This window comes from Quercus robur, chromosome 12, assembly GCF_932294415.1.
Source record: "Quercus robur chromosome 12, dhQueRobu3.1, whole genome shotgun sequence".
Lineage (NCBI taxonomy): Eukaryota > Viridiplantae > Streptophyta > Magnoliopsida > Fagales > Fagaceae > Quercus > Quercus robur.
This window is the reverse complement of record NC_065545.1, coordinates 30,199,851-30,212,494: the sequence shown is the minus strand read 5'-3', so window position 1 is coordinate 30,212,494 and position 12,644 is coordinate 30,199,851. Positions and strand designations below refer to the sequence as shown.

General features: G+C 33.6%; 1 protein-coding gene and 1 pseudogene across 1 annotated transcript; one reads left to right on the top strand and one right to left on the bottom strand.

The window, feature by feature from the left end:
* The first annotated feature begins 310 nt into the window (after positions 1 to 310).
* LOC126709204 (protein cornichon homolog 4) lies at positions 311 to 4,466 on the top strand. Its single transcript, XM_050409331.1, has 4 exons — positions 311 to 737; positions 3,247 to 3,428; positions 3,812 to 3,934; positions 4,043 to 4,466. Exons 1-4 carry the CDS (start codon positions 666 to 668, stop codon positions 4,074 to 4,076), a joined length of 411 nt encoding a protein of 136 aa, XP_050265288.1. The 5' UTR covers positions 311 to 665; the 3' UTR covers positions 4,077 to 4,466.
* A 212-nt stretch (positions 4,467 to 4,678) lies between these two features.
* On the bottom strand, positions 4,679 to 11,620 carry LOC126709206 (cellulose synthase-like protein E6; annotated as a pseudogene).
* Between the last annotated feature and the right edge of the window lie 1,024 nt (positions 11,621 to 12,644).

Below are 12,644 nucleotides of genomic sequence, written 5' to 3'. Positions count from 1 at the left end.
CATTAGCAAATGAATATATTAACAAAATCCTTTACCATGTATATTAGTATATTACATATTATGTTCATTAAAAAAAAAAAAGAGTATATTACATATTATTGTTTTTGTTTTAGGTAGTCATATTCCTTTTTTGTTTGTTATTATAATTTTTGTTTTCATCCTTTTAGATGTTTTATGTTTATTAAGAATTGACCCAAGAGGACTGTTGATTATCGACTCTGAAGTCTAAAGTCTAAAAGGGAAAAAAAAAGGAAAAAAGAAAAAGAAAATGTATATCAATCAATCATACTAAAAAGTAAAAACAAACAATTAAAAAACAAAAAATAAATCTCTCAATTTACTCACCCTCGGAGCTCCGCGTAGAGATTCCCAAAATCTGGACCGTCCAATCCCTCCTCCTTCGTGGCTCCTGCACCTTCCTCCTGCGATCCTTTTCTTGTAGTCTCAGTCTCTCTCAGCCGCCCAACCCCAACACACACGCACACACGGAGCAAATCCGTGCGCATTTCGCACACGGTGCAATCTATTAAGAACGACGCGTTGAGCTAAGGAAGCCAAATCTTCTTCTTCTTCTTTTTAATATATTGTAATACAGAGATTTGATATAACAGAGCAGAGCAAAGCAGAGGTGAAGAAGAAGAAGGAGGAGGTGGAGGTAGAGTAGCATGGCTGAACTCTATTCGTGGCTTGTCTCCTTCTTTGTCCTCATAGCACTTCTCATCGTCATCGTTTACCAGGTCAATTTCTCTAATCCTAATTTCCTCTTTTATAAATATGTTTTATTTTTTGGTTTCCCTGATTGTTTAAAGTTTGAGTTTTTATTTCAAATTTGCAATAAAAGGGTGTTAAAGTTTTGCTATTTTGGGAGTGTTTGTAACTGGGTTTGTTTCATAAATTGTTATTCACCGAGAGAAATGGGTTTAAAGTGCTTTTTGGCAATGAAAATGGTATCAATGAAGCTCTCTGTGCTATACCCATTTTTTGTTTTTTGGGATGCAAGAGTTTTAGGTACTCTACTGGCAATGCCCAGATGGAATATACTGTTTAGAAATATATATTCTCATATAATAATCACTCTGTTTTTTTTTGGCAGTCTTCGTCAATGCCCAAGTATAGTTCTTCATATTTAAACTGGTTCAGCTGTTTATACATTCTTCTCTTTTCTGTTTGTGAGATGTAGCTCATAGGTTTCAATTCATAATGATTTTAATACTCAACTATGCAGTAGTGTAGTTTACATAAGGAGTAGTATCATTTCCTCCCCTTGCTCTGTGATCTTTTAAGGATGGGGGGTTTTAGATGGATTGCTACTTAAGCACACACATCTTGGAATGAGTACTGGCTTTTGACATCTTACCTTTGACCTTAAACTACTGAACTTAGAGCTTCAAGTTGTTTTATGAGAAACAGCCAAGAACCTTGTGGCTTAGTGGCATTGCTTGTTCTCTTTTATGAGGAGAAGTGGAGAACTAGGGTTTGTTTGTATTCCCTCGCTCCCACTTGTAACAATTGAATTATAAAAAAGAAAAAAAAGTTCCTTTAAGAAAAACATTTTTGTTCTGAAAGTTAGTGTAGTAAAACTTCTAACTGCAAAAGAATCCCCTCCCCCCCCCCACCCCCCCTCCCTCCCTTCCCCCGGTGGATGGGGTGCGGACAAAGAAGAAGGAAAAAAGACTACTATAAGCAAGTAAGAATTATGCTGTGCTTAGCATGCATTGGTTCTATTGTATTTGAACAGGATTCATTGGCCTGTTTTGGTGACCAGTGAGTTACTTTCATTAGTAATAAGTTAACTTATTATAGCATATAGGCCTCAAACTCAACCTTGAGGGGTTGGCTCAGTGGTTCTTAAGGCCTCACGACATTCATGAGATCTTGGGTTCAAAATATCTTGGGGCCACCCCCAAGAGATTCCTCTTTGTAATAACCTAGTGTGTGTAGGCTGGGGGGATTGCACGTCCGATAGAATTGTTAGATACTCGAAAAGGTTTGGATACCCTCATTTCTAAAAAAATATATATATATACTCATCATTGACTTGTCATTTAGTGTGGGCTAATGATAATGCTGATAATACTAATAGGAAGCAATTCAAGTTTCATGTTAGCTATTTGGCCTCTTTGCCTAGTAGTATTGTATAAGTACTAAGGGATCTGAATTGGAGTTGAGGTTAGGGTTTTGAATCTTCTTCTTAATTCTTATCCAAAAAAAAAAAAAAAAAAAGAGTTTGAATCTTCTTGACTGGTTACTTTCGTTGACATAGGACAAATTAGGGAATTTGTCCATGTGGTTGTGGTGGGTTTAGGGTTAGGAGAATTTGTGGATCTAAGTAGTATGTGGGGACTGGAGATTTAGTGTTATGATAGGTAAAAGAAAGGGCTTGATTTAGGGTTGTAAGGAAGAGGAAAAAGAGAGAATATTATGGTTTATAGGGGCTGTGTGAACAGTATCACAAGAAAGGGAAGTAGAAGAAAGGAGAGAAGAGAAAGGGTGAAAAGAACCCCCAATGGCAAATGTGCTTCTATGCTCAAAACACTCAATTTTATTAACCAACTCCAATTTCTTTTGAATACATTGAGAGCATGTATATATATATATAAAGACTCTTTCTTGTACTAGTAGTATTAGGACTCCTAGATTGACTAGTAAACTAAAACCTAAGATCCTTAAGATCTACTAGAAAATTCTGGACTCAATTAAACTACCAAAATACCCTTAGTTCGTGGAAATTGCAGATTTTCCCTTGACCACAAAACTGACCGAAACTAATAAAATAAAAACCTGAATGAAATTTTTTTTTAACCCTAAAAGACTCATACCTATACCTTTAAAACTACATGAATTTTACTTCAATTGGACTTTACACGTGGACATTATAAAATAATTTTTAAATAGGCGAATTTGCAAAGTAATAGCAGATAAGTTTTTCTGGGCTACTTCACTAGTCATCTAGCTCTCACCAGCATGGATTATGTGGTGTTTGGCTCTTCAATTGCCTGTTAAACCATTGAAAAAGATGTTCCAAGTTGCTAGAATCATGCTTGTGTAAGTGTGTTGGAACACGCTGGCTCCATATAATTAAAGCTCAGGAAATGTTGTTTGGGTTTTTCATGTAGTCACTCTATTGGCATTCTGTCATTGTTTGTCTAGTGTTATTTTAGGTGTCTGAAATATGGATTTTTTTTGGTTTAGTTTTGTTTTGAGAATCCTGAAATTTGAAATTTAACAATGAAAATTTTGTTGCAGCTTATGTGCCTGGCGGATCTAGAGTTTGATTATATCAACCCTTATGACTCTTCATCTCGAATAAATAGAGTGATTTTGCCAGAGTTCATCACACAGGGAGTGTTATGCTTATTCTATCTTGTAACAGGGCATTGGTTTATGTCACTGTTATCTGTTCCATACCTCTACTACAATGTGAGACAGTAAGTTTATGTCTTCAAACTTCACCAAATATGAGATTTTGTGTCTAGTGGAAAATGTTTATATCAGGATTTTGCTTCTCTTATTAGTGATGTGTCATAATTTTTTGGATAAATTCTGGAGAACTCCTTTGATGTTTGTGACAATGTAAATTACCTGTCCTAACATAATGTGGAAATAGCATTGGAGTAATGGGGATATTTACAATCAAGATGTGGATAACATTTATATTGCTGCCATGATGTCACTAGTTACTACTTGTCCAAAAAAAAAAAAAAAAGATGTGTGCACTTGTAGTGGTCATGTCTTGTTGTCCTGACTCCTAGAGAAGCTAGAATGTGCTAAGTTTCATGATCTTGCTAATTTCTCCCCTAAATGTGACTAGGTACTTGCAAAGAAAGCATCTGGTAGATGTCACTGAGATATTCAACTTGCTTCATTGGGAAAAGAAGCAGCGGCTATTCAAACTCTTCTATCTTATTTTTCTGCTCTTTCTCACCATATTTTGGTACTGTCACCAGATACAAATTACTTTTTGTTTCTCAGAAATTTAGTTTTTTAATTTTGATTCTACATAAAAAGATTGTTTTGACTCTTGTTTGTACTTCTGTTGTAGGATGATTCTAACTGCATTGGATGAGCATGATTAATTGGGGGCTATTGCTTATGGAGTATTACTGGAGGGTCTTAAATCTCAATCCTGTGACTGTTGCCCGAGTGTAAGAGATAAATTGCTGCCTTCTAGCAACACCCATTGTACCTGAAATAAGTTCAGGGTTTGTATTTGAATTAAATTTCAGGGTGTTGCTGTCTCCTAGCAACACCATTTGTAACCGAATTATTCAATTATCCAACACCTGTTGGATAACACGTCAATCTCTTCAGGTTCAGTATTCGGGCATTTCCGCCCGTTCATCCTCCCACTTAATCATTTTATTTTTCTCCTTCTCTCCTCTACTTGCTTTTGGATTTTTGCCAATTTGTGTGCATGAAGAGGGGATATTTATATTAGTAACCACAAAAAAAGTGTTGATTTTGAATGTAGGCCACAGTATGTACTATGTAGACGTCTATGCCAAATATAAATTAACCTGTGGGGTTTTTATTTTTTTTTATTTTTTTATGGTGATGAAAAAAAAAAAAAAAAAAGGAAAAAAGATGCAAAGTCAATTGAAATTTTTTGAGATATCTGAAATTCTGAATGATGTAAAAAAAAGAAAAAGAAAAAAGATACAAGTCAATTTCACTCTAATCATGTTGACCAGATACGGTTTCATCAAAGTATTTCTTAGCCAGCATAAGTCTTGTATGGTAGCTAGATTAGTTAGAACTTAATACAGGGCTATTGTACAAACCGATAGAGCACACATAATTGACAAATATGTCACTGAAATGGGCATTCTACCATTGTCTTTCCTGAGGAAGAGACCTTGGTAAACAGGGATGTTGATTAAAATCAATAGACCACATAGAAGAATTTGCAATATAAATGGTTCTGAAACCAAAGTTTGCACATCCACAATCACCCTCTTCATTCCTCCAGCAAAACAGAATGCGTTCAGCAATGCAAGTGTGGCTAAAATGGTGAACATTGGAGAAGATGTACCGAACTCCATCACCTCTTGCTCGTATCTCTGCGACACATCGTTGTCAGCCACTTTTGTTGTGATGGTAAATGTTAACTGTGAAAACCCCAGTAGTTTTAGGATGACGTTAAAGAAGGCAAAGAAGTAGGAAGTCGTTCTTTTAAACAGCCACATCCTTTGATCATTCCACCAACCTAGTAGTGTGCCACCACACCATACAAATTCTCCTAGGCCATATGCACGGTGGACAAAGATGACAGATATGAATGGCAGGGCCCATGGGTTTGAAATCTGCTGATGCAAATTGATGAAGTTCTTAAGATATGGTTTAGCAACAATCGTAGAAATGTATGGTTTAAGAAAGAATAATGCTATTCATTACTATAATTGGGGTAACATCGCTTTTACTTGGATTCACCTCAAGCACTACTTTAATTACGCACAAATCACAGTAAATAATGTTTACAGTTGTGAAAAAAAATTATGTATCAAGACTTATTGGTTAAGAAATTAAAGTTTCATACCTCTGGAAACAAGCAGATGCCTTTAAGCAGAAATATTGATGGCACAGTAACATAGTACAAGGTAGGCAAGCAGTTTGCAGCCCAAAGCATATAGGGACAATATGAAAGTAGAAGTTTTAGAGGAATGTTTTTATGCCCATTCACCAAGGGGCAATAGCTTGAGGCAAAGATCTGAAAACCACCTTCACACCAGCCTTTCTGCTGTATAAGTGACTCCAGTAATGTAGTGGGAGCAACTCCTAGGAAGACATTTCTTTTCGTATTGAAGTATATTGATCTCCAGCCTCGATATTGTATAGCTAATCCTGTAATGATATCGTCAAGTCGACACCCATACTTTAAACCCATCTGCAAGTCAACATATAAATGAGGTTCATATATATGAAGTGCACTAATTATTGTTGCATATATTTAGGTAATACACTGCCGTACATACTACATACTTCAGCTAAAATCGTGTTTTCATGAAAACACAATTTCAATTATAATTGTGAAATGGAGTGTCTAATTATTACCACTCATATGGAGAGAGAGAGAGAGAGACCTCCTTTCCCCATTGAGTGTTTTCTTCATAGGTACAACTTGCAAGGACTTTGCATGTTTCTTCTAATACACTTGCACTCTCTCGTACCTCTAATTTATCCTCTAATTTATTGATCCATTTCTTCCAATCTGCCTTATGTTCCTTGTTATATCTCTGCCCACAGAGAGTCTCTCTCCTGTGAAAGCACCCACTACCAACATAACTAGACCCTCCATTCCCATCAAACCCTGGAAGCTCCACCTTTATTGCAAGGCATACCATGGGCAAAAATTTGGTTAAAAGCATTTGTAGTCAGGGACACAGGTTCAATAAAATAGTTTAAAATCATTTTAAGTTGTTTGTTGATGCTCACCATCTTCATTACATGGAATGAATTACTATATATATCATTCTTTGTAAGATTTTCCATTGCTTGTGGAAATTGTACGAAGCCAAATTCATGACCCTTTTCTTCATCCATAAAAAAACATAGAGCATCTCTTACCGATTGTGAATTGTTCGAGTACATGTCGCAATCCACGTTAAGAATTATGGGTCCATTGCTTATCCTGGATGACACTCTTATCTTTTTAATTTTTTGATTATGAAGGACGGTTGATTAGGATCATAAAATAAATTTATAAAAAAAAAAAAAAAAAAAAAAAAAAAAAAAAAAAAAACAATTAACACATGAATTCTTTGGAATTGGAGATTGCAAAATATAAAACAAAACAATATAGCTTGCATTTCGCATGCCGCTTTTAGACTATACTTGCGTGGTATTCCAAACCACTAAAAAGAGGTCACCCAATATAAAAATTAGGTTAGCTGACAAGGTACTTTAAACCAATAAAATTAAGACATATAGGGTCCGTTTGGATGCAACTTATTTTGTTGAAAACTAAAAACACTGTAGCAAAATAATTTTTAAATGTGTAAAAAATTACTATTCACTCTTTTTTTACTGTTCATATACCTTGGTGCACTGTTCATGGGAGGCACCAGGCGCTAGTCTTAAAAAAAAAAAAAAAAAAAAAAAACGCAAACACTAAGAGTAAAACGCGGATCCAAACCCAACCATAATATAAAAATTAATGTTTTCATATGACTTTTTGAGTTAATTTTATGTTAGATGGCTTGTTTTTATTGGTTTGAAATACCACACCGACTATATTCCCCAATTACCAATAGTTTTTCATGATATAGGGTTTACCAATGCATTCATGGCTCCTGCTTTAAAACTTTGGTGATATTGGGGTCTCTTTTCACGTGCCAAGTAAACCAGAGTGGGTAAAGTTTGTCCTTCAATGTCCACAGCTTTGGGGTTTCTCCCGTCAATAAGTATCTACAAATTATAAGTTACAACTCTATGAACTTTGCATTTAGGGGGAAAAAATCTATTAACTAAGCCAAGAAATTGAAAAAAATTTGGATCTGTAAATAATCATTCCATGAGACAGGGACATTGTAGGAAGTACCTGAAGAATCGTTTGATGATCATATTGGCTTGCAACGAATGTCCACTCGATCACTAAATCCCTTGTGTTCTTGGCATATTTCTTCTGAAATTTGACCTTGCTTTGTACTAGTTTCAACTCGTTTCTTCATGTCTTCATATAATTTCTACAATTTGAAATAGGATTTTATCTTATATCAAATGTGAATTAAAAAAAAAAAAAAAAAAAAAAACTACTAGATGTTTGCTAGCTAATTTAAAATTTGGAGATTATATGTAATTATAATTTGACAGGAATAATAATTTATTTTTTGCTAAAAATAATTAAATATTTTTATCTTATATACTTTTGAATTTATAAATTTCTATCTATTTTTTTTTTTAGAAAGTATAAATTTCTATCTTCATTTCACACCCAAAAATAAAATAAAATTGACAGGAGTAATACTACTAACTAAGAAGCACATGTGTAGGTTCTAGTTAGCTCAACTAGTAAAATCTCTAATGGTTGTATAAAAGATCTGATAGTAGAAACTCTTAAAAAAAGAAACTAAGAAGCACATGTGAGCGTTGGTCGCCAACACATACTTTCCAATATCATTATTCTCATCTGTAAAATAGCATGACATTTTTTAGACAGCTGTGCAACAAATCGTTAGTGAGGAAAAAGGAAAACTACAAGTTGTTTGAATTTTTGGGTCATGTTAATGGATGCTAGGGACTTTTTTAATGGACTATTTTAAGAAAGTTTTGACATCTCCTTCATGGAAAATATACAAAGTTGTGATTTTTTTTTTTTTTAATAAAAAGTTTCTAAAAATATTTCATAAACTAATTCCTTTAGGGTATTCGGTATTCGTTAACTTAACTCTTAATTTTTAAGTGCTCAAATGATTTTTGATAAATGAAAATTCCTTATTTATTAGATATTCCACTTTATATTCCATTATAATATAATGTTATGTGTCTTGTTTTTTTTTCTTTTCCAATTTTATTATTTTTTAATTAGAAAAGAAAAAGACACGTGAGGTGAGATGCTGCCGTTGATAGAATATAAGTAGAGCACCTATGTTAGGAAAAATTATTTTTATTCCCTAAGGTTGAAACAAACCGACAATGAATTTTTATTTTTTGTTTTTTTATGTGACAAACCAACAATTATTAATTGGCGATTAGTATTGTACTTTCACTGCTTTGTCCAAAAAACAAAAATAAAAATAAAAAATCCACCACCCAATCTATTTACTCCATCGAGTCATCGACCACAACCAACTTGTCATGATTGGTGAGGATTTTTAATTTCTTTCTCCGTTCAATAATTAAAATATTAAATCATGCTTCTATATTAAAAAAAAATTCTTTCAAACTCCCTTACATCCACTATTTTATACATATTCATAATTGATATAGAAATGTCCATATTTAACACATAAAAATGGATATAAAAAAAGATATTATAGAAATAATATGTGTGTGATAATCAAAACCCCTCTAACAATTAGAAAGAAAAGATGACTCTAAAAAAAGAATTAGATATCTGTTACAAACACAACTAAATCCACATCTATTTTAACAACATGTTAGGGTTGATAAGTAATTGGACACTAGCATTTGGTATAGTAATTTAACAATATGCTTTTAGTTTTTAAACGATATTACATATATTTTCACATACTTTTTTACTTATATGTATTTCAAAAAAAATACAAACAATATTATTAGAAAAACATTACCATACGCCTCCCATTTACACAAAATACTGATATATGTGAATGTTAGTAGTAGAGACTTTTTGCCAACTCCTGTTTACATGAACTGACCCCTTTTGGCTGATTACTTACCGACGCACACATTAGCCAATTGTGAGTTGTGAAACTTAAGACTGAGAATTTTGATTTGAAATTTCATTTCATTTTGATTTGATATTGTGTTTGCAATTTTGCGTGCAAGTATTAGTTTGTCAGTAGTACTCAGTAACTTTAGTCAACTTCAACCTCAAGTCTTATCACCTTACCTTTAGGCTATAGGCTGTATCTTATCAGTTATCACTTCACCTAGAGAGTAGAAACTGATGAGGATTGAAAATATAATATTCTTTTTTCTAAAAGACCTTTAACCTTCGGTCAGGGCGGGTATATGGGTTTTCTATCCTTTAACCCATGACCCGAACCGAATCTTTGGTTTTAAAAACTAGTAACAAAAAATCTAAATCCGACCAACCATGCTCTTTGGGTCCGCCCATTGGGCTTTGGGTTGGGTGGATCCGGTCGGTTTGGTTGGGTCACTTAGCCCGCTGGACAGCCCTAAAAATGGGTGTGTCAGTACTATTTGGGCGTGTCTTAGAGCTTTACATAGTGTATAGAAGTACGAGGTACCTTCATGGTCGACCACTCCTTAGCCTTGAACAGGCCGGTCCAACATAATTTAGAGCTAAAGCGAAAAATTTATGCAAATTTTTAATATGTAAATACTAATTAAATAAAATTATTTAGTATTAATTAAATTAAAGTTAATTTGATATATTAAATACATAAATAATACCAACTAGACTAATGTTAATTTTATATAAAAAAATTAAATATCATAGTTGAATTATAAATATTAATAAAAAAGAAATAAAAATATATTGCGATTGAAAATGATACTTTATTTTGGATATAAGACTATACATAGTTAAATAAAATTATAATCTAATTTTTAATTTTATATTTTGATTTTAAGAGAGGGAGAGAGAGAGATTATTTGGTGTATGGTTTTGTAGGATATTAGTATACAAAAATCAAAGTCTCAAACTATTAAGGGAGATTAATCTATAATTGACGATTTAACACATTTGCAATATCTTTTTGAAATATTTTAGGATTTCAATTTAGTTAAGATTGTCTCGTACTTTGAGAGTCTTAATAGAAATAAAAAAGAAAAATGCGCTAATTAAAAATACTATAAAATGTTCAAAATATAATGTGATATTGTTTCTCATTGATGAACTTCATCAATTTAACTAATGAATGTTTATATCACATTTTTTATGATTAATAACATGACAATTTATAAACTAATAACAAAATTTGTACATCACTAATAAAAAAAATGTACAACCTTAAAAAAATATATATAATTTTTTAAAAATTTGGACCTTTAATTATAAAAAATGGTCCTCTTTTCTCAAGAAAAATTTTATTTTTTAGTGGGTTCTTAGGCCTAGGCCTAACTTGCCTAGGCCTTGAGCCGGCCCTGGCCTTGAAAGGCTCTCCAAATAGGTGAACAGCAGTGCGGAAATAAGCCTCTGGGGATCTTGGTTCTACTTTGAACTTCTTGCAAAACGGAAGCCAAAACTTTGAGAAACGTGCCGCCTCTACCATAGCATAAAACGTTAATTCTGAACCACCATCATCTGATAGATAAACACTTAGCTTCTCAGGTGGATAGTCATAAGCCATGACTGATAGAACTGTGTTAATCACCATAGCTGGTGGTTCTATAAGGGGGTTTGCGGTGCACACGAATATGTCTATGCCTGGCAAAACCTTCTCGTATCTGTTTATTTGTCCAACCACACTTAGCAACAACAGCGAAAAAAGCATGCACTACATTTGGAAAATACTGTTACACACATTAATTTATAGATTCTATACACTCTTACACACGCGCCAAAAATGAACTGAAATCATGACTTGAAATCACGATATATGCTTACATATAAAAATGTGAAAGAGAGAGAGATACCTGTGAGAGAGGTGGTCCTTGAAAGTGCAACGATAGATGGGATTCCATCGAACAATCATAGTGAGAAACCAATAAAAACAAAACCAAAGCTCTGAAAGAAACAATCCTACCCAAGCCCATCTTCCAGCTTCTTGTTTTGCAGGTATGTGGCTCAGCCTATATACAAAGATCAAGCATGCACATACCAAAATTATAAGAGCATAGAATAGGACAAGGGTACGTCCCTTCGCTGATTTTGTTACAAAAAGTGGTGGATGATCATCATTTCCCATCTCTCTCTCTCTATCTCCTATTATTCCTAAAACGAGTTGTAATAAAGTTTGTATTGTACTAGTGCTCCCAAAAGGATTTTTATGTTTTTGAAGCATGAATAGTAGGAGCTGAGCCTAAGGTCTTTTCAAGAGTAGGATGAAATGTTTCTCAAAAAAAAAAAAAAAAAAGTAGGATGAAATGTAGACTGGTTAGAGCAAATTGTCCAAACTTGCTGATAACTCGAAAATAGTACACAAATTGCATTATACACCCTCGAAAAATAACTTAAATTGTGACTCGACTTCAATGAGTCTTTTGGGTTAATATTGCAAAATCTGAACTTAATTTGCGTTATAGGTACTATTGAAAGTTATTTGGGATTTTGAGGAAAGAGACTGAATTTCGGTATCACCATTGCCGAAATTCAGCCAAAAGTATGAGAGAGAAGATGCAAAAAGAGGAAAGAGAAAATGTTGAATTTCGGCAACGTGGATACCGAAATTCCTCTGCCCAATTCTCTTGCCCGAGTCCTGTCTCCTGTGTGCCCGAGTGTGGAGTGCTCCCAAAAAAAAAAAAAAAAAGGCAATTGCGGTAATGCCATTGCCGAAATAGGGGGAGAAAAAGAATTTTTTTTTTTTGGTAATTGTGGCAATGGTATTGCTGAAAATGGGGGAAAAAAAAAGTGGTTCCGAAATCTCTGGAAAAGTAAAAAAAAACGTAATGTCCACAATATTTTTACAACATTTTCACAATAAATCACATGTAATTAGTTATTATTAGTTAAAAAAAATTGTGGCAATGCTATTGCCGAAATAGGGAAAAAAAATTTGTGACAAATTAATTGCGGCAACGCCATTGCCGAAATAGGGAGAGAAAAAAAAAATCGGTGACAACCTAATTGTGGCAATGCCATTGCCGAAATAGGGGACAAAAAAAAATTTAGCAATTGTGGCAATGGGATTGCCGAAAATGAAAAAAAAAAAAAAAAAAAAAAGAATTGTGGCAATGGGATTGCTGAAAATGTGAGGAAAAAAAAAAATTGGTGGCAATGGGATTGCCGAAAATGTGAGGAAAAGAAAAGAAAAAAAAAATTGTGGCAATGGGATTGCCGAAAATGTGAGGAAAAAAAATGAGAATTGTGGCAATGGGAT

Bases quoted from the DNA above. Each gene is read 5' to 3' on its own strand.
- LOC126709204 (XM_050409331.1), top strand. From the start codon at position 666: ATGGCTGAACTCTATTCGTGGCTTGTCTCCTTCTTTGTCCTCATAGCA. The intron at 738-3,246 runs GTCAATTTCTCT...ATTTTGTTGCAG, and splicing joins TCATCGTCATCGTTTACCAG to CTTATGTGCCTGGCGGATCT. The intron at 3,935-4,042 runs GTACTGTCACCA...CTTCTGTTGTAG, and splicing joins CTCTTTCTCACCATATTTTG to GATGATTCTAACTGCATTGG.